The sequence below is a fragment of the Triticum aestivum genome, chromosome 7B, assembly GCF_018294505.1.
Source record: "Triticum aestivum cultivar Chinese Spring chromosome 7B, IWGSC CS RefSeq v2.1, whole genome shotgun sequence".
Lineage (NCBI taxonomy): Eukaryota > Viridiplantae > Streptophyta > Magnoliopsida > Poales > Poaceae > Triticum > Triticum aestivum.
The window spans coordinates 542831250-542853256 of NC_057813.1; the positions used below are offsets into that span (position 1 = coordinate 542831250).

A 22007-nucleotide genomic window follows, 5' to 3' on the forward strand; every position below is an offset into this window, starting at 1 on the left:
TTATGATATTATGCACTATGATGGTAGTATCATACGCATACTCCCTCAGTTTCTTTTACCTCTGCGTATAAGTTTTGGTCAAAGTCAAACTACACAAAGTTTGACCAAATTTATATTAAAAAATATAAACATCGACAATACTTAAACTATATAATATGAAAATACATTTCATGGTGCATCTGAAAATGTAGATTTCATATTGTGAATGTTGATATTTTTTAATATAAAGTTAGTCAAACTATGTAAAGCTTGACTTTGACCAAACCTTATATGCAGACTAAAAAGAAACGGAGGGAGTACTTCCCACTATAACTAGCCTAAGAAATCAAGGGTGTCATTTTTAAAGTGCTTTTATGAATACAGTAAAGCATCTCTGAACTTTATCTAAAAGTAACAAATACCGTGTGACACATTTCTGAAACATGGAAAAAGTCAATATAAGTACACAAAAACATATTAGGATCATGCGAATATGTTCCAAGAAAATTTGTAAAGAAAATATTGAAACCCACCGAAATTCTTTTGAAACTTCTCTAGAAACATTTTTAATCTGGATTGATTCGCAGTTTTAAGAGAAAGAAAAGGGGAGTGTTTGGTGTGTGTATTTCCACCTTGAACAGTAGAGATGATCATGGCTGGTTGGTGGATCATTCCATAGCACTGTCTCGATAAGCACAAAAAATCGTTGTGCTCGATGCACTCAATCTAAACAGAAGACACGATCAAAGGAGCCGAGTCCATGTAACAAGCGGGAGGGTCAGGTAGCACCTCAGCCTCACCAACCGCGCTCTCCAGCATCTGCACCACATGGTGCATCGTCGGCCGGAGCGACGGGTTGGGCTCGATGCACCAGAACGCCACGCGCGCGAACCTCTCCACTCTCTCCATATCCGCCGCCGCATCGTCGTCGTCAGGCAGTATGAGCTCAGTCCTCTGGCTGCTCACCAGCTGGATCGCCCACCCAAACAGCGTGACCGTCTCGTCCCCGCCCTGGTCGACCAACGGGTCCTGGCACTTCCGGCAGCAGATCATCTCCAGCAGCACGACGCCGAAACTGTACACGTCCACCTTGGTGTCGATCCGCGCGTCGCTGCGGAACCACTCCGGGGCGATGTACCCCCTGGTGCCCCTAATGTTGGTCACCGTGGTGTGCACCTGCTGGTTCCCGAGCAGCTTGGAGATCCCGAAGTCGGTGATCTTGGGGGCGTAAGCGCCGTCGAGGAGTATGTTGTCCGGCTTAATGTCGCAGTGCATGATCGGGGAGACACATCCGTCGTGGAGGTACTCGATCCCCCTGGCGATGCCGAGCGCCGCCTCGGCGCGCCAGCTCCACGGCGGCCGCTCCGGCTTGAAGAGGAATCCGCGGAGCGACCCTCCCGGCATGAACTCCAGCACCAGCATCCGGTGCTTGCCTTCCTTGCAGTACCCGATCATGCGGACCAGGTTCCGGTGGTGGATCTGCCCGATGGACTGCACCTCATTGCTGAACTCCCTCTCGCTGTACTCGTTCGAGTTGATGAGCCTCTTCACCGCGATGAGGCGCCGCCGCGGGGATTTGAGCTCTCCTTGGTAGACCTCGCCGAAGCTCCCTTTACCCAGCAGCTTCTCAAAGCCGTTGGTGGCTCTGTGGAGCTCCTTCCAACTGAAAGCTCTCACGCTCAGCAAGTCCTGCCTCTCTCTGCTCTTCTTGGTCACGTAGTGCCTTGCCAGGAAGCCGCCGGGGAAGGCCAGCAGCACGAAGGCCACGCAGACTGTCACGGCCACTATGGTCCTTGTCCTCGCCGACATCCTCGCCGGAGGATTATTGCTTCGCCGAACTTTGATCAGTGCCTTGGTGGTGACGTCGCTGGCCTGCCGCCCGTTTGTCAGCGCCGCCATCTCGGCGCAGTCGGTCCCGCCGATCATCAGCGCGGCGGCGCAGTAGCAGTCGTTGAGGCAGTAGTCGCGGCACTGGTCCTCCGTGACCGACGTGAACTTCTTGTAGTAGATCGATGTCTCCCAGGTGGTGTTGGGCAGATCGACGAGCGTGTACTCCTCGGTGTTGTTCTCGCCGTCGCAGCTCTGCGGCTCGAACACCGGCGTGCAGCCGCTGTCCGTGTGCTGCGCGTCGGTGTACGTGTACCCCGACGGGCACACGCAGCGGAGCCGGTCCTTCTGCTCCGTGCAGTACGACCCCGGGCCGCACACGCCCTGCAGCCCGGATGTCCTCTTGTTGCAGGCGTCGCTGGGGAAGGCCCCCGAGACGCTCCATGACGTGTTGCCGCCGCCGTCCGGGACGTTCTTGGCGCGGGCATAGGCACGGACGACGCCGTCTGGGTCCATCCTGGCGAACCTGTAGAACTTGCCGGCGCTGCCGGTCGCCACCGGTGATATCAGGCTCTGGACGTCGCCGTTGTACAGAGTGGAGCTGAGGCCGCCCTGGTCGTCGAAGGTGACCGTCGTGTTGCCGCTGGAGCTGATGGTATGGGCCTGCCAGTAGGCGTTGTCCGGGCTGTTGCCGCTGAGCAGGTCCACGTAGAGCACGACGTTGCCGTCCGTCTGGACGCCCATGGTGAACCGGCCGGTGGTGAACTCCGCGTCCGCGCGCCTGGAGATGAGCTTCCCCTGGGACCGATCGTCCATGGTCAAGGACTGGCCCGGCACCAGCGTGTCCGTCGGGTACCAGAAGCTCGCCCACAGCACGTTCTCCGGGCCGCCGCCGTCGCCGAGGAACTGGAGGTTGCTGGAGTCGAGGAGCGCGAGCACGGACCCGCGCTTGAGGCTGGGGATCGGCGCCCTCCACAGCACCCGATTGCCGCCGCCGTCGGCGGTGTCCGCGAGCGCCAGCTGGCCGTCGGCCGTGACGCTGAGAGCGGACTGCGCCGTGGCGAGGGCGGCCGACGAGTACGTCGACGACTGCCTGGCGAACCACACCACGGACTGCAGCTGGGAGGAGCCACTGGGCCGGCCGTCGTCGTCGGAGCCGGAGCGGAACCATGTGGCGAGGAGGAACTTGCCCGGGCTGGAGTCGTCGAGGGCGCGGAAGCCGAACGCGAAGACGCCGGAGGGGCTGGTGATGTAGCTGGGCGGCGTCATGGGGACTCCGGCCGTGAGGTTGGACCGTGCAGCGGCTGCTACGTGGCCACTTAGCACTGCAAGGAACGCGGCGAGGAAGAGAGCGGAGGAGGGCGGCCCCATTGTTGGGTGTGGGAGCTCGCCGGAGCAAGCGGAAAGGAGTTTGATAATAAACACTACGTAGTACTACTGACTCGGGCCCATTCGTTGACTCCAATTCCTCGTCAAGATGTGCGTGTGGCACCGCCACCATGTGATGCATCAGTTTATATCTGATTTTCGCGGAGCTGATGTGCGGCTCCACACGCACGCCGGAGTCGTGTCGTGTCTTGGACGAGGTCTTGGCCTTGCGTAAAGTTCACACCCGGCTCAAAGAAAGTGATCACAAGATCACACGTGATCACTTATTTGCTCTTAACCTATACTGTCTTGGACGAGGTCGTCTCGATGATGCACGGGCACGTACAGATCCACATCTAAGTTTCTTAGACGGGGTGCCGGTCCGAGGTCGGCACGATTTCTATTTGGAGTATAATTGTTTTTCTTTTTGAAAGACCCGGCTAGTTGCCGGCTTCATTGATTTAGCAGAGAACAGTGGAAACAAAGATCAAGCGATCAGATGAATGAAAAGAAAAGGAAAATACAGTTGTCCTCCCCTCTCTTGAGTCTAATTTTCGCTAGTGGTGTCCCGAAGGGAGACTCTAAACATTTGGCTCCGGCCAGTCTCCATTGCTCGATATTGCTCCTGATTGCCGTGAGAACGTCATCCACCCGCGGTGTTTTTGCCCGGAACACGCAGTGGTTCCTTTCCCTCCACAGTTCCCAGGCGATCATGATGATCAGCGATCTGATTCCGCGCCTGCAAGCGGTAGCAGTCTTGTTAATGAGGAGTTGGCAAGTCTGTGCCGAGCTGAGCCGAGACGCCGTGACTGTTAGAAGTATAATTATGTTTAAGTTAAAGATTAGGAGTTAGAGGTAGGATTGGTTTAAACCATGTACGACTTGTCCTCTACTCCAAGTCTCTCTCACATATTATACTTTATATATACCCACACCTGGGTCAGATCAATAGAAGAACAACATAATATTATCATCTTACAATTTCCACATGGTATAAGAGCCATTAGACCAACGTCGCTCGATCCTTGGTCCTTCCATGACTTCCGCGGCATGCCGCCCCCGGGGAGATTAATCTCCTCTTCCTGGGGCGCAGCACCCGATCAATCAAGATCGGCTCATAGTTTAGATCAATTCCTTAGATTAGATCAATTTCCAAATTTCATAGTAGATTGATTTTTTCTTAGCCACCAAATAAATCCAGCGATCTGCAAATCCGGTGATAATCAGTGCGAGATCCATCGTCGTGCGCCTCGAGCGGATCTACATCGACACACAGCCGGCCGGCGCCGCTCCGATCAGCCATAGCCATCTTCTCCAACAAAGACGCGTACCTCCTGATCACGGGAGGGTGATACTCCCACGCACGAGATCTCTCGGCAGGAGCAGATCCCCCGCGTCGCCTGCATGGAGTCATATGACCATCAGCCGATGCATCATCATGTAGACCTGACGCCGCAGTGCGGCTCCCTGTGATCGGATGTACATCGACAGCAAACGCGTGGCTCCATGGCACGTCCGAAGCGCTGGCCGGATCCATCCCGATCTGTGCCCGGCTGATACCCACCGAACCAACCACAACTCCGGGCTCCATCAGCATCCATCCGGCGAAACACGAAGCAACCAGCAGACCCAGGTACGTCCATGCACTCAGATGAGGCTTCAATAAGGTCTGCATCGAGTTCTCCTGTACCGGCAGTATGCCCCAGTTTCAACATGAAGCACCGGGCAAACTGCACCGACCGATCTACGCCGAGCAAAGCAATTTACACTAATCTAGCCGGCCGGTACGCACCGGCGCCAACTTCGTCGACTCCACGAGCATGCATCTGATGTGTGACTCATGCGAGCGCATCGAGACCTGGAGGGCGGAACGTGCAACCGCACACCTCCTGTCCATGCGCATCCATCGACTCGGCTTCAGCTACTCGACGCCTCGCCTTCAACAACGGGTCACAGGCACCTACATCAGCACTTCTGCATCGCCGGGCTATGGATCTACATCTGCATCAACCAGACCAACGACATGCATCTACGTAACTGATCTTCATCTGCATTGACCCCGAGCTGAACGACATCAACCTGTACGACTACGCCGGGCTATGAGCGAACATACTTCTTCAGCATGGCGCGACATCGACACTTCATCACGCGGAGGGACGCCTTCCAGCGACGCATCATCGTCGACATGCCGCTGTAATGTTATCGCCGACACTTCATCGCCAATGTCTTCATCAACGTCGTCTTCACCAACATCTTCATCAACACACCGCCGCCGCCTCGTCCACAAGATGGGCACCTAGCGCCCTCTGACAGACTTTTCTGCAAGACGCGACCTCGACGACGGCAATGACCGCGTCACGACGACGGCATCGACCGCGTCATCCACGACGGCACGATTGCATCGACATGACGTCACTATAGTGACGACCCTACACGGCCACATGGTTCTGGCAAAATCGATGTGTGCTCGATGGGCTTTCTTCGGTCTTAGCAAACCGGTGGACTCATCGCCGACGGCACCCTCTAACATCCGCAAGGTGCATTGTCCACGACTGCAGCTCCGTCATCTACAACATCGCACAATTTTGCGCCTCCGGCTTTGTGCGGCTTCATCATCCACGACTATCTCGACCACGGCTACATCACATGATCGGCTACCTCAACATTGACATCAATGGCTACGTCTACAGCAACTCATCGGCAACAACTCCAGTCAACAGCGTCCGTGTCGTCACTAGCGTCCAAGCCACTCGCGCTATGACTGCGGGAGGGAATAGAGGAGAAGGCAGGAAGGCACCAGAAGGGGACGCAGTCACCGCCCTTGGTGCTGACCCATCAGAGACGCAGTTGATGATGGCGCGGCGGAGAAGACAACGAAAGCACAAGAGTTCAAATTCAGTCATCATCGTCCGCTTCACTCCCGCTACGACTGAGGGGGAATGTTAGAAGTATAATTATGTTTAAGTTAGAGATTAGGAGTTAGAGATAGGATTGGTTTAAACCATGTACGACTTGTCCCCTACTCCAAGTCTCTCTCACATATTGTACTCTATATATACCCACACCTGGGTCAGATCAATAGAAGAACAACATAATATTATCATCCTACAATTTCCACAGTGACTGGAGCCAGCGAAGAGCAGCCTGACCAAGTAGCACATTTCCCCCAAACCAGGTGTGAGAAACTGCAGTTCCAGATGAGGTGTGTAGATGTTTCCAAGTTCCTGGTGCACAAAGGGCAAAAATAGCCATTGGGCCAACCTCTTCTCTGCAGTCTGTCGTTGCACCACAGTCGATCTCTTATCAAGAGCCACATGAACATTTTGAGCTTGTTGGGAGCCCAAACCTTCCAGATGAAGCTGCTGTAGGCCGGGTTGGGGGCTTGCTGGCATTGCATCTGATAAGCTGATTTGGCAGTGTATGCTCCTTCGCGGTTGAGCTTCCATGTGATTTCGTCTTCTTGATCAGGAGTCATGGCAATTGGCGCAGCGTCAAAGAGCCGCCACATCTGCAGAAACTGAGGGGCTATTGCTGCTGTATCTCCATGTTGTAAATCTGCAATCCACTGATCATTTGCCAACGCCTCCCCAACCGATCTGTTCTTGCGCCTCGCGTGACTGAACAGAGCAGGGAAAGTTGTAGACAGTGGCTCATTTCCGATCCAGGTATCCTTTCAGAAGTTGGTGCCTTTTCCATTGCCAACACGGATTGATGTTGCATTGGCAAACAGAGCCCTTTCATAATCGTCAGGAGTTGGGGACACGGCTACCCAAGGCTTCTCAGGCCTCGCCCAAACAAGCCATTGCCAGCGCATTCTCAGCCCACGATTGAATTTGTGCAGATCCAGGAGACCAAGGCCTCCACGATCAAGAGGGCAGCAAACCTTGTCCCAGGATACCTTGCACTTTCCACCTGAGAGCTCGTCGTCTTGTGCCCAAAGGAATCGTCTCGCGATTTGTCCATTTCCCTCAGGATTTTCTTCGGTATTTTCAGTGCAGTCATCGCAAAAGTTGGGAGAGCAGAGAGGACGCATCTGACGAGAACTCTTCTCCCCACAATATTAAGGAACTTGCCCTTCCAGCCAGCCAGCCGTGCTTTCAACCTATCTATCAGGAACTGGAAATGTACCATTCTGAGGCGAGTTGGCGAAATTGGGAGGCCCAGGTAAGTTATTGGGAAACTGACAATTTGGCCACCGAAGCCCTGTAGGAGATCCGGCACGTTCAGCCCCTCACAGCCGATTGCGACCACTGAAGATTTTCTCTGGTTCAGCTTTAGACCGGTGGCTTCTCCGAAACTATCCAACAGCTCTAGCAGCTTGCCCACCTCCTGCGCAGATGGATTGGCGAAGATAACTGCGTCGTCAGCATATAAGCTGACACGCAAGCTTTGGCCGCGGCCCGGTAGGGGCGCCAGGACCCCAAGGTCAGAAGCAGCATCCAACAGGTGGTGGAGCGGGTCAATGGCGATGATGAAGAGCAGGGGGGAGAGGGGGTCGCCCTGCCTTAACCCTTGCATATGCCAGAAGCGATCGCCCGGGTCCCCGTTTAGCAGCATTGAAGAGGAGGCCGACGATAAGATAAGCGCGATCCAATCACGCCATCTCGGTGGAAAACCCAACTTTTGCATTAGCTCCAGGAGATAAGCCCAAGAGATAGAGTCGAAAGCTTTTGTGTCTAACTTGAACAGGAGGGCCCTTTTTTCTGCCGATGGAGCGCTCTGACGTAGCCCTGTACATATTGGTAGCTTTCATGCAGGCATTTTCCTTTCTGAAACGCCGTTTGCGCTGGGGAAATCAGGTCTTGAAGCCGAGGCGCTAGTCTCATGGATAGAACTTTTGCGATCAACTTAGCAATGGAATGAATGAGGCTGATCGGACGAAAGTGACCCAACTCTGTTGCTCCATCCTTCTTCGGCAGCAAGGCAATGAAGGCAATGTTCAGATCGGCAAAATTGCCACCCGCTAGGTTGTAGAACTTTTGGAAAACCGCCATGATATCTAGCTTGATAATGTGCCAACATGATTTGAAGAACTTGCCAGTGAACCCATCTGGCCCAGGAGCTTTTTCTAATGGAGATGCCTTGATGGCCGCCCAGATTTCTTGTTCAGAGAAAGGAAGATCGATGCCCTGCAGGTCGACGGCTGGCAGCTGGAGCATGTCCCAGTTAAGTGTGCAGCTTCGATGCCAGGAATTCCCAAGGCCGCGGGCGAAGTGATCGAAGGCCAACTTAGCTTTCTCCCGCGGCTCTGTGACAATGGCGTCGCCGTGCTTGATCGAGTGGATGTAGTTTTTTCTACGACGTGAGAGGACGCGGGCATGAAAAAACTTTGAGTTTGCATCTCCTGCACGGAGCCAAGAAATCCTGGAGGCCTGCTTCTTGCGAGCCCTTTCAATTGCTGCCAGCCCAAGAACCTTTAGTTTTAGCTGCTTCCTCAGGTGTAGCTCTTCAGGTGACAACGGTCTGGTCTCCAGCGCTGCGTCTAGCCTCATGATGACCTCGTTGGTGATGTGAAATTGAAGTTTTGCACCCCCAAACAGACTCTTGCTCCACACCTTTAAGTCCGCCGCAACTCTTTCCATTTTCTTCTTCAACCTGACGAACGGGCAGTCATGGCAGACAGGCCTCTCCCAGGCATGTTGCACAGTCTCTTGGAAATGAGGAAAGATTGTCCAAAAGTTTTCGAATCTGAACCTTGCCCTGGTGACAGGCCTGACACCATTAGCCAGCACCAGAGGGCAATGATCAGAGAACGAAGTGGAGGCCGCCATTAGCACAAAGTTTGGGTGCATATCCTCCCATGCCAGGTTGCAGAAAACCTTGTCGATGCTACAAAGAGTTGGGTCCTCCCTCTCGCTGCTCCATGTAAATCTCCTATTCTTGCATTTGACCTCTTTTAACCTGGCGAGGTCAATTGCTCCGCGGAAACGGCCCATCATTCTTTTGTTGATGTTGGAGTTGTTCTTGTCCCTAGCTTGGTAAATCATGTTGAAGTCGCCGTTCAGCATCCATGGCTCTGGTGCAGCCGGCGCAACCGCAGCCAGTTCAGACAGAAAATTTGCTTTCTGCTGGTCATCCGTCGGCCCATATACTGTAGTCATCCAAAACGAGTGGCCGGTGCTAATGATCCTCACTTTGGCAGTGATGGAGAAACTAGCGATGATCTGGTCCGTGATGTCGACGATCTGCTTGTCCCAGAAGATTGCCGCCCCCCCCTTGTGCCCGTTGCCGGAAGCACCACGCAGCCCTGCAGAAGATTTCCCCCAATGTCGCGAGCCATTTCAGAAGTCCAAGCCTCTATTTTAGTTTCTTGTAGGTTTAGGATTGAGATCTTGTTTGCCTGCGCCACCTCTCTGACTGCAGATCGTCTAGCCGGGGCGTTTAGGCCTCTAACATTCCACGACATAATCCTATAATTTATATCAATCATGGAGACAGGGGAGTTCGCTTCGTCGACTATCCATTAAAACAAAGGGGTTACAACACACATTACATCGACCCAGGGGGCACCGCCGGCCACCAATAGGCCCAAAATCCTATTGGAGTATAATTGTAGATGCTCACATACATGTGCATACACTCACATATATAAACACACACGCACACACTATATATCTCTAAAGAAACTTTGAAAAACTTAACCGATACAACATTTTAACATTGACGAAGTCAACACGACGAACAAACATCTCTAGAAATATTGAAATAAACCCAGAAAATGCAGGTAACAAGTGTCAAGTTTGGCACTTAAACCTGATAGACTGACTTCACAAGACAAAACTTTTTTTTTGCATGGTAATACGTGTCTCATTCATATCATAAAGATTAAAGTACAAGTCACGTAAGGACCGACATGACAAAACTGAAAAGGTAGCAGAACATCTCTGAGTTTGACACCAACGCCCATCACCTGCCTCCGGCACCACGACAGCAGCCACCGAAGAAAAGAATGATGGATCACCTCCTCACCCGAGCTCGACGCGGCTCCATCGCTGATATGCAGCTTTGCGGACCTCCAAGGTGGCTTACCAAAAGTGAAGCCCTTACTGTTGAACGAATCAGACCGGGGCAACACCCCGGACACGCCATCAAACTCCAGATCTGACACCCCACCGTGACTAAAACGTCGCAGAAGGAAACCATACCTGCCATCTACGGAACCACGAACTTAGCACATGTTCCGTCTTCCAGATGTTGTCGATACAGACCTCAATCTGCATCCGCTCCTGGACTACCTCCCAAGCTCCGTGCCGACGCTGGAGCAAACGTCGTCGCAACGGCGGAGCCCGAGGACACAGGTCCACCACGAGGATGTCATCGCCGCCACGCCATTCTTGCTTGAACAAACTGGTTTCCAAATTCATCCCCAACCATAGGACCGATGGCCTTGTCAAGAAAGGATCCGAAGAATATTTATTCAGCGTTATCATCGTCGCCGCCGAAACAGAGACGATGAACAGTCTAAAAATCTAAACTACGAAGGAGTAAAAACGATCCACACGTGTGGATCCGGCGACCCCCCCTCACCACCGACGACCGAAGTCGCCGGTGGAGGGGAGCCGCCGGAGGACGGCGCTGGAAGATTGGGTCTCCTGGCGGCGGCTAGGGTTCCGGCCGCCAGGGACAGGAGGAAAACTTAAAAGCCAATGTAACTAGCACCACAAGACAGAACTTAGCCATCCAAGCTATGACTCGGTCAGCTGTCGTCACGATAGTTGAGTTGAGTGTTCTATTAATGATCTCCGTTCAAAACAAAACAAAAACACCTTTATTTTCCTTCTTAACCCAGGAGTCTGTCAATAAGCTACGCGGGATGGAAAACAGGGCTAACAATGGATGCATGTAGGCTGGAAGGATCGAAAGTCTTCCACAGATGGAAAGGGGGAAGATTCACAAAACTAGCTATCGCACGTCCAAAAATATTACTCTACAAAAACTTATGTGTTGACTGTCGAGTTACCTAGACGTTTGGTCTTGATCTTGCGCAATTCACTACTGAGAATGCTTACAAGGTGCTCAAACACGCAACTTTCCTCCCTTTAATCTCCATTGACGGGTCTAAGGATTGGTCTCCTCTTCGCCTGTTGCTCCAGCGACCGATGGTGGAGAGGGCTAGCTAGTATATATGTAGGGTATTAGTCCTCACAGGAACAACGTTAGACGCTTGTTCTTTGAATTAGTCTTTCGAACTTTGATCCTCCTCAAGTTCATCCATCGAGATGGATTAGATGAAGCTATATCATAGATCCCTGTTAGCTCCTCGAGGCGGCGAGGTTGGGGTTTCTCGCCGTGCGTAAGCAACGACAGTATTTGATGTTAGGTTCTTCAGACCGATTTAAGGATTTAACGCAGAGGGCACTGATCCTTAGGGGCACATGCACGAAGACTTTTCGACTGCCATTGAAAGGTCAGGGAGGCTTCGATATGAGAGTAACGATAGGCCAATACTTATTAGGCTCCAAAATAGTTACGAGTTAATTAGTTTAGAAGCATCAATGAATGAAGTTGGCTTCTAAAATAAGCTAAGCAGGGGTGGCTTTTGCGAATATTCTAGTTGTGCACGGCCCGTTTTAAAAAAATTCAAAACTTTTTGTAAACAAACAAACAAACACATGCGCGTGCACACACACACATTTACTACATTTGTGCAAAAGTTCATTACATTTTACTTTCACAAGTTGCTAAAAAGACAAATACTCCCTCCGTTTCAAAATAGATGACTCAACTTTATACTAAAGTTAGTACAAAATTGAGTAATCTATTTTGAAATGGAGGGAGTATGTATTTTCAAAGGCGGATGCTACGGATCAGCCGGGAAATCATCCGCCTGGCGAACCGTCTGATTTAGGCGCATATGGCCCGTTCGATCATAGCAGCTCAGCATCTCAGTCCCCCATCGTCCTTCGCCTCTAGTCTTGCATCCAGTTGCCCCCAGCGCTGCTGCGACACCCACCTCCTCTCTCAACAACGAAAGAAAACGGCGACTGCAGCACCGACGCATCCGCCGTCGCACCCATGCCGGCGACGTCGCAGTAGCGGCGATGCTGCAACCCCGATGAGTGCAGCGCCGGCGACAGTCCGTTTCATCCCTTGCCCATGCAGCAATGATGATGATGCAAAAGTTGAAGGGCTACACCGGCCACAATATGCAGCAGCGACGATGTTGCAGGAGGCGCCAAGCCGGCCATCGATGCAGCAGCGGTGACGTTGTATGATGGTCGCCGGCGATGCTCCATTGTAGCTTCACGGCAGAACAGAGCGACGCAGCAAAGCTACAACACAACACCGACGACTCCGGCGATGCTCCATTGGAGCTCGATGGAAGCACTGAGCGACGCAGCAAAGCTACAAGGCAACACGGACAACTTCGGCGATGCTCCATTGGAGCTCCATGGAAGCACCGTCTGGCGCAGAAAAAGCTCCAACGCAAGCACCGACGGCAGCCATGGATGGGTTGCGGCACGTGCCCCGCTCCACAGCACCGGTGGTCGCCGGTCCCTCGCTGCACCGACCGCCTTTCAACAACTCGCACACGCCGTGTTGCTTTGTAGCTTGAGGACGTCCCACTTCCCGCAGCAACGACAGATGCAGACGACAACCGTTGCAACGCCGGTGAGTGCTGCGCAACAATCACCGGCGGTGTCGATGCGTGCTGCACAGAAGCACCGATGTTCTGCGATAGCGTTCATGGCGGAGATAGCAGGAGGTTAGAGACGAAGAAGAGAATCGCGTTTGGGGAAGAAGAGAAACGAGTGGTTGTGGCTCACCGCATGCTGGTCTTCCAGGCAGATAAGGTTGGAAGTTGGTGGGCCCGATGAGAACGTGGTTGTGCTTCCAGGCCAACTCATGCGAGACCGCATGCGAGCAAGCACGCGTCGTATGATTGAGTTCGATCCAACGCCTCGCGACGTGGTTGACGCAACAAGAAATCAGTCGGTCTAAGTTAAACATTTTCCATTTTCAAATGGGCCGGAATTTTTTGTTTTTGGACCAGAATTTTGTTTTTTTGTATAGCTTACAAATTACATTTTTTTATAAAAAAATTCATGGATCCGTAGAGAATACATAAAAAATTTCCGCAGAATTATTTTCTATTTTTTTGAAACTTTTAAATATGATTTTACTTTTTTTTTCAAGAAAAGGCACCATGGTGCCCGAGCGCACAAACTTCGCACTCGCGGCTTATGGCCTAACTTAACCCGTCAAAAGAACTGGGCCGAACTGTACAGGCCTCTATTAAGGTGCCTCGCTGGAGGTCCTCTTGGGCTTGACGGGCCAAGCCTTGTGCCTTGCGGCTCAGCTTTGCCCTTCACTCGCCACTGCCATTTTTGTCTAAAAAAAAGAACTCGCCACTGCTTTCCTCCTCGTCTCACTCAAACCATGCCTCCGCCAGCGCCTTCCCGCCTCCTGGCCGTCCTCTCCGCCCGCCCCCCTCCGCCGCTCCGCCGCCTCCTGCAGCTCCACGCGCACCTCCTAACCGCCGGCCTCATCTCCTCCCCGTCCCCACTCCCCTTCGCCTCCAGCCTCGTCGTGGCACTCGCCCACTCCGACGACCCGCGCGGCGCGCCCCGCCCGCTCCTCCACGCGCTCGCCCTCCTCGCCTCGCTGCCCTCCCCGCCCGACTCCGCGCGCCCCTACAACGCCGCGCTCCGCGCCCTCTCCCTCTGCGCACACCGCGGCCTCGTCCCGCGGTGCCTCCCGCTCTACCGCTCGCTCCTCCTGTCCGCCCGTCCAGACCACCTCACCTTCCCCTTCCTGCTCAAGGCGTGCGCCTGCCTGCAGGAGCGGGGCTACGGCGACTCTGTTCTGGGGCACGTCTTCAGGCTCGGGTTCCACGCGGACGTCTTCGTGGTGAACGCCGCGGTGCACTTCTTGGCGGTGCGCGCGTCCATGGCGGAGGCACGCAGGCTGTTCGATCAAATGCTTGTCAGGGATCTGGTATCGTGGAACACGCTGATTGGCGGCTATGTGCGAAGGGGCGTACCCGGGGAGGCGTTGGAGTTGTTCTGGAGGATGGCAGAGGATGGGACGCTGGCACCTGATGAGGTGACGATGATTGGGGTCGTGTCAGGGTGTGGGCAACTGCGGGATCTGGAGCTTGGGAAGAGGCTCCATCGATATGTGGAGAGTAATGGAGTGAGGTGCACTGTGAGGCTGATGAATGTGCTAATGGATATGTATGTCAAATGTGGTGATTTGGAGCGGGCCAAGTCTGTGTTCGAGAGGATTGATGGCAAAACGGTTGTTTCATGGACAACCATGATTGTTGCCTATACAAAGTTCGGGTTGATGGACGATGCGAGGAGGGTGTTTGATGAGATGCCTGAAAGGGACGCATTCCCGTGGAATGCGCTGATGGCTGGTTATGTGCAGTGTAAGCAGGGCAAGGAGGCTCTTGGGTTATTTCATGAGATGCAGGAAGCAAAGGTGAGGCCTGATGAGATTACCATGGTCAATCTTTTATCGGCTTGCTCGCAGCTTGGAGCGCTAGAAATGGGTATGTGGGTTCACCATTACATCGACCGACACCGGCTTTCACTCAGTGTTACACTAGGCACAAATCTAGTTGACATGTATGCGAAGTGTGGGAACATCGAGAAGGCCATCCATGTTTTCAAAGATTTAGCGGAGAAAAATGCGCTCACGTGGACAGCAATGATATGCGGTTTGGCAAATCACGGACGTGCTGATGAGGCAATACAATACTTCCGGAGAATGATAGAGCTTGGATTGCAGCCTGATGAGATTACATTCATAGGGGTTCTGTCTGCATGTTGTCATGCTGGCCTGGTTAAAGAAGGCCGCGAGTTTTTTTCCTTACTGGTCTCAAAGTATCATCTTGAGAGGAAAATGAAACATTATTCATGTATGATAGACTTGCTAGGCAGATCAGGTCATTTAGATGAAGCAGAACATCTAGTAAACACCATGCCAATGGAGCCTGATGCAGTAGTGTGGGGTGCTCTCTTCTTTGCTTGTAGGATGCACGGTAATATTACTTTGGGTGAAAGGGCAGCAATGAAATTAGTAGAGCTTGACCCGAGCGACAGTGGAATATATGTGCTACTGGCTAACATGTATGTAGAGGCAGGAATGAAGAAGAAGGCTGATAAAGTGAGGGTGATGATGAGGCACTTGGGAGTGGAAAAAGTTCCTGGATGTAGTTGCATCGAGCTAAATGGGGTGGTTCATGAATTTATTGTGAAGGACAAGTCACATACAGACAGTGATGCTATCTATGACTGCTTGCATGAGATCACGCAACAAATAAGGCACACTGCAAAAATGATTGACATTTATGCAACTGGTTGAGGCCTGCAAGATGTGATATGTTTGATTATTTTGCGCAACTCAATCATCTCGTGAGTTATGCCAGGCAATGTGCTAAGATAAGTAGGATTTGCTGATGTCCATCAAACTTTGGGCCATTACATCAGCATTATGGCTCTTTTACAGCTTACCAGTCTATGAAAATAGCAATTCCAGTGCAGATGCTGAAGGCAGTATCTCAATTCAAAAGGTACTGCTGCGCCTTACAAGCCAAAAAAAATTAAGCTTGTCAAAAATTGGATTGGTGCTTAGCTGCCTTTTTTCTTATTTCCGTACCAGTCCTTTGAATTCTGTTAGGCCGGTAAAGAGAGCAGGAAGCAGATCCATCTGTGAAGTCTTCAACTTTGTAAGTTACCCTTAAACTTTTCCTTTTCCTACTCACAGTTGTATCTGATACTGATTAAATTTGCATATGCTAGCCTCACGATTTAAGTTCGTGAAAAATATATTTTGCAAATGACTCTGTCAAATACATCACCAAATGGACCCCCTAGGGAAGTTGCAAAAGATGACTCTTATGCTAAACCAAAAGAGCACTGTAAGCATTCAGTAATTTGTAGCAATATACAATTTGTTGCTTTAAATAAGCACTATTGACAAAAAAGTCATTTCAATATCTGAATATCTGACTATAGTTTATGATTCATCAAGAGGGATAAAACAGAATATAATATGTCATGGAACGGTGACGTCACTTAGAGTCTGGAAAAGTAGCATCTCTTCTCCTGAACCTCTAGCCATTAAGCCGAATTTGAATCTCCTGAGAGCCTTCAGGAAATCTTCGTGGTCCAACAAAACTTTTTTTTTAATGTGAGCATAACACTAAGACAAGTCTACTAGTATAGGATCCCATTGTATTCAGCCATGTGTTGAAAGAATCAGCAAAAACATTTATGCCAATTGGCATCAGACTCCTTATTTTGTCTATCATATGTTCCATATCGAAAAACATGTTATGCCATATGCCAATGTTATGTCCTCATCTAGTGAAGCAGCCAAACTTTTGCATTTGATCTTTCTTTAATGTACTGTCACAGATTCAAATCTGCAGAGAATACGAAATGTCCCATATAGCTAATTGATAGGGTTAGCAATGAGGGTGATAACATTTCCAGTGATACTGGACTTTAGGTGATACAACAAATGGATGGCACATGGTCTGTTTGATCTTGATCTTGCGTGTAGGAATATGGTCACAACCTGGTGATATTCAGGTCAATGGTTCGGGTCCCCTATTGATGAATATGCAGAAACACACTCTTTCCTTATTTCTGTAATAATTGAACTAACCGTTTCTTCCTCTCCATATTTTCCTAGCACCTCCATATCCGGAGCATGAAGCGTCGCTTGCTTCTGTTGGACCTGGACCCTCTCAGAGTGTGATTCAATGTCTGCTGACAGCCTATTTCTCGGCAAATGCCAAGAAGATTGGACGAGCCAAGGTCAATTTGGTTAGTTCATTGTCTAAACTTCTATAATCGCTAGTCAATAAAGAAACTCCATGCCAGTTGTTCTGCAATTGCAGCCCGTAAGGATTGGTTATTAAAGTAGTGTGCTTTCCAAAATAATATTATTTGAGCAGTAGCAGATTGTAGAATTGTATTGTTGTTTGAGGGCTAAACTTACGATCTGGAATGCACATCAGTAAGCTATCCATATCACTATAAGTCAGACAAAGATAAGTAAGTATCTCCTTGGGATACACACATCAAGCTCAAATTCCGCTAGTGTTGCTCAACGTTGCTGGTTCCGATTCCTTCCATTTTTCTTGACTGAACCAAGCTTCACATAACAGCTTCAAATGAATGTGAAAATGTGTGATAGAATAAGGAACAAGAGTCCAGTACTGGATTTCAGAACGTTGCTTTGAATTTCTCAAATTTGCAGGTAATATCTAATATGTACTCACTAACTCGCTAAGTACGCCATATATTATTCAAAGGTCTGTATATGTTAGACAAGGTGGGACAGCCCAATCGGCCACCTCCCCCACTACACTATTGTACTCGAGTGGGTGGATCTGAGATGTCCAATCATTACTAAAAATAATATCCTGATACAATATTGTTTCATGCAAAATTGGTATTTTTGCATCTATGGAGTAGCTCCTCACACAAATGGGCAATGCCCCTTCTGAATATTTTAGCCTTTCATAAAAGAGCTGGAGCTACTTAAGCATCAAGGTAACCCTATTTCTCATACAATTTATCCACCTTTGATGGCCCCTGCTTAAATACACTTGTGCAGCATGCAAAAGCAACCTATGGCACATCATAATCTGCAAATCAATACCAGGCTCATCACCTATGGTTACACCACTACCAATACAGTCGACCCAAGCACGTTTACCACAGTTCTGTGAGCTTGATGACACAATAAACGGCTGATTCTTTTCTCTCCTTAGGTTAGATAGAAAAGTAAAGGTTTCCTTTATTTTTAACTATGTACATCATACTCACAACTAAAAATGTAGCTCCCCAGGTGATCAGCACATGTGCACCAATTTAGGCATCTCCAACTCCAAGTACTACAGCATGTAGTTCAGTTTATGTACATTTTCTGAATGCATCATCACTAATAATCAGTAAAATATACATTGTGATTCATCCTTCGAACTCACATTTCTGGATCTCAATGTCATTTGATTAAGTATTGTGATCAACTTTGCAAGAAATGTTTTGCAGCTTCCAGTTAGGCAACAACTTCATTGGCTTCTTTAATTAGCCCTTGCGTTTCTTTCGGTCTGACTGCCTGCAAATGTTTCCCTGAAGCTATCCACTGCATCATCTTTCTGTATATGGTGTACGGCAGGCGTCAAGGAAATGAAGGCAGCAAACATACAAGGGATGAAAGTGGAAACAAAGGAAGAACATGAAAAGCGTGCTAGTGCATACCAACTCTGTGAACAAAGGCACAATTTTCCCTATCCTGTGGTTTGATGGTATGAGATCCCAAGGCCTTTTCGCCTTGTCACTCTCCCCCTTTTCATCGGCAAAAGAAATATGCTCATTCGGACAGAGATTCAGCTGTTGCAAGACCTGGGCCAGAGAACAAGACATTATAGATTTGCATGTAAACATTGCCTGAATGCAAGTAATTCATAAGTTGGTGACAAACATCTTTTGAGAAGGACGGCATGAAAGGCTCTAGCAAACAAGCGAGAAGGTAGACAACTCCAACTGAAGTTTTCATCACAGTCGCGCAACTAGCTGGATCTTGTTTGTAAAGCTTCCAAAATTGACTCTCCTGCATATCCAGGTAGAAAACCGGAGTCAAATCCCGTGCAAGTTAAATGATGCAGAGTAGAAATGAAATCAGCAAAGGAAGGAACAAGAGCTTACTTGAAGGTAAGCATTTCCCTCACTAGAGATGGCCATTGCAATTTTCAGCCCTTGTTTTAGTTTGACCTGTTAACGGCAATGTTTATGTCACATAAATGCTTCAGATCTATGGTACTTATTCAGATTTATTCACTAGTACAATGCGGAGTTCACACAGTTCAGGTTAATGCATTACCTTGTCCATTGCATCAGTATACTGCTGAATCAAATTACCAACAGTTTCTGCTAACGACTGACTCAATGGATGTATATCAGCATTAGGTGCTTCAGGTATGATGGAGCCGTAGCCAGCTCCTGCAGGAACAATTGAAAAAAAAATTATCAGCACCACCAACAAAGAAAATTTAAAAGAGAATGTTCGTCTTCTAACCCTCTGGTTTTGCGATAAAGCTTAGCACTCGATAGATGAAGTTGCCCAAATTCTTTAGCAGCTCGTTGTTATGCTTTATCTGCAAACCTCCCCATGTGAAAACTGCATCTGATGCCTGAAAGTTTTACAAGATAGACCAAAATGAACAATCTTACATGCATAGAGGTTTAATATAGATAATTCAATTTAACCAAAACCTAACCTCAGGACGATTACTAAGCAAGTAGTATCGCCACACATCAGCAGGAATATTTGTGGCTTTGGCGTCATTGCCAAAGACTCCGATGCCCTTAGTTTTCGAGAACTTTCCTGTGCATGATAACAGAGTGAACAAAAAAAAGATGTCCAAGAATAAATAATGGCCTGAACAAAACCTGTGCGATACCTGATTCATAGTTGAGATATTCAGTCACACTAATATTCTTCATCAGAGTCCAGTTTTCACCAGTACCAAGTAGAGCAGAGGGAAACATGACCTGTAAAATTGTTACATATGCAGCAAAATAAGATTTCTATGAAAAGATAATATAAGAATTGCCTGCTACATATCTGTATGCACTTGCACATATACTCCCTCCGTTTCGAAATATAAGCCCTTTTAGAGATTTCAATACGGACTACATATGGATGTATATAGGCATATTTAAAGTGTAGTCCATATTAAAATCTCTGAAAGGTATTATATTTAGGAACGGAGGGAGTAGAATATATTGAAGCTTGTTAAGCAGCGTTGTACATAGAGAGGGTATTTGTATACTGGAAACTCCCAAGTTGGCAAAAGAATCTCACCGTGTGGAATGGGACGTTGTCTTTGCCCATAAACTGATACAATTCGACATTCTCTGGGTTCTTCCACCACTTTTCCCACTCGGGCGTGTAGCAGGCCGTGATGGAAATATATCCGATCGGCGCATCGAACCAGACATAGAACACCTGAACCCATTCATCACATTACTAACATTAACACAAACATGGGAGATATAAACTTTCCCAAATGAATCTCTGCATGCTCAGATGGATGGCAAACCTTATCCTTGTACTTCTCATGTGGGACAGGGACGCCCCATTTCAAATCCCTGGTGATGCAGCGAGGCCTCAGCCCTTCCTTCAACCAGGCATCCGTGATGCGAACTGCGTTCTGGCTCCATGATCCGGTCGCCGAGGCCTCGTCGATGTACTTCTCCAGTTTCTCCTCCAACAAGGGAAGCTCCAAGAACAAGTGGTCCGTATGGCGGACGACCGGTATGCCCTCACAAACCTGGAGAATGGTAACAGTTAAGCACATGGAAGATTGATACGCGGTGAGAAGAGCCAAATAGAACTAGAGAAGCTCCTCCTGCCTTGCATCTGGGATCAATCAGCTCGGTCGAATTCAGCAGCCTCCCGCATCTGTCGCACTGATCGCCCCTCGCGGTGTCGTTGCCGCATCCCTCCATGGGGCATGAGCCCACGACGAATCTGTCCGCCAAGAATCTTTGGCATGATTCGCAGTAGAGCTACAATAGATGGACAGAATAATTTAGGCTATGTCTAGTGTGAGGAAAAGAAAACGCAGGGAATGAACCTGTGACAACATAAAACAGATAACCGGCAAACCTGCTGCATTGTGTTCTCTGAGAGCCAGTTGTTGTCCAGCAGCTTGTGGAAAATCGATTGGCAGATCTCTGTCTGCTGCGGGGTGGATGTCCGGCCGAAGTGGTCGAAGCTGATGTTGAACCACTCGTACACTTCCTTGTGGATTGCATGGTACCTGCATCAGTCAGTAGGGGGGTGGATTTTCAGAAGCTATGCAACACAACACAGATGTAGTTCCCCTCTTTATTCCCTGATGATGAAGCAATTTGGTTGAGTGCAATAATTTAATTTAATCCAAATTGCAGTTCTACTTGCAAACTTGATAGTGCAGCACGAACCATCCATACCGGTCCTCCAATACGAATAAACCAAAACCTCAACCTCAATTTGCACAAATATCAGCTTCCGACGATACTATAATCTCCACTAAATATCACACTGTCACGTCTCAGGCTATGGGCGAGATGTAAACAGTGAAGGTGCCATCCAGCAAAGAGAGAAGATCGGCGACGGCGCCTGGTGGTGTGAGTGAGTTGTGTGTGTGCTGAGTGGTCCGTAAAAGTCGTGTGGCTGTAACTGAAGCAAACAAGTCTGAAGATTGAAATCAGTTCTGAATTCTCCTCCTACTCTTCCCCTTTGACTATGAGTCGTCGTCTTCTTCCTCACGCAATCAAGGGGATGTCACACACACACACACGCACACACACACACACACACACACACACACACACACACACACACACACACAGAGCAACGGTTAGCCAAACACTCCAAGCCAAGACAAGCCAAACTACAGCATCATTTAGCCTACTAGGCTAGTTCATCATGTAATGATGCGTATAATAGTATCGAAAATCAAGTGGTGCGGGCGCTCACTTGTCGCAGATCTCCAGAGGGGAGCAGCCCTCCTCGATGGCCTTGTTCTCGGTGGCGGTGCCGTACTCGTCGGTGCCGCAGACGTAGAGCACGTTGTGGCCGCGGAGGCGGCAGTAGCGCGCGAAGACGTCGGCGCTGAGCACGCAGCCGATGATGTTGCCCAGGTGCGGCACGTTGTTCACGTACGGCAGCGCGCTCGTCACCAGCACGTTCCGCCGCCCCGCCACCGGCACCTTCGCCTCCCCCTTCCCCGACGACATCGCCGCGCCGGCCGATATAGAACGCGGAGTGGTGTTTCTGTGTGCGTGTATTTCTTCCTTTCAGCGCTTGTCCGATTGGTC

The 22007-nt window shown here is 49.7% G+C and overlaps 3 protein-coding genes across 3 annotated transcripts; 1 reads left to right on the forward strand and 2 right to left on the reverse strand.

Moving 5' to 3' along the window:
* Window positions 1-591: 591 nt before the first annotated feature.
* On the reverse strand, window positions 592-3284 carry LOC123162705 (G-type lectin S-receptor-like serine/threonine-protein kinase LECRK3). The gene has a single exon (XM_044580479.1). It carries the CDS (start codon window positions 3175-3177, stop codon window positions 706-708), a length of 2472 nt encoding a protein of 823 aa, XP_044436414.1. The 5' UTR covers window positions 3178-3284; the 3' UTR covers window positions 592-705.
* A 10270-nt stretch (window positions 3285-13554) lies between these two features.
* Window positions 13555-18545, forward strand: LOC123158147 (pentatricopeptide repeat-containing protein At2g22410, mitochondrial). Its single transcript, XM_044576252.1, has 4 exons — window positions 13555-15694; window positions 15784-15850; window positions 16822-16955; window positions 18276-18545. The coding sequence occupies exon 1, from the start codon at window positions 13555-13557 to the stop codon at window positions 15484-15486; it is 1932 nt and encodes a 643-aa protein (XP_044432187.1). The 3' UTR covers window positions 15487-15694; window positions 15784-15850; window positions 16822-16955; window positions 18276-18545.
* LOC123157170 (probable methionine--tRNA ligase) lies at window positions 17917-22007 on the reverse strand. Its single transcript, XM_044575418.1, has 13 exons — window positions 21667-22007; window positions 20812-20965; window positions 20556-20711; window positions 20243-20473; window positions 20005-20148; window positions 19601-19691; window positions 19418-19524; window positions 19216-19330; window positions 19021-19139; window positions 18846-18911; window positions 18622-18750; window positions 18399-18542; window positions 17917-18295 (listed from the first exon to the last, which is right to left on the reverse strand). Exons 1-13 carry the CDS (start codon window positions 21924-21926, stop codon window positions 18221-18223), a joined length of 1791 nt encoding a protein of 596 aa, XP_044431353.1. The 5' UTR covers window positions 21927-22007; the 3' UTR covers window positions 17917-18220.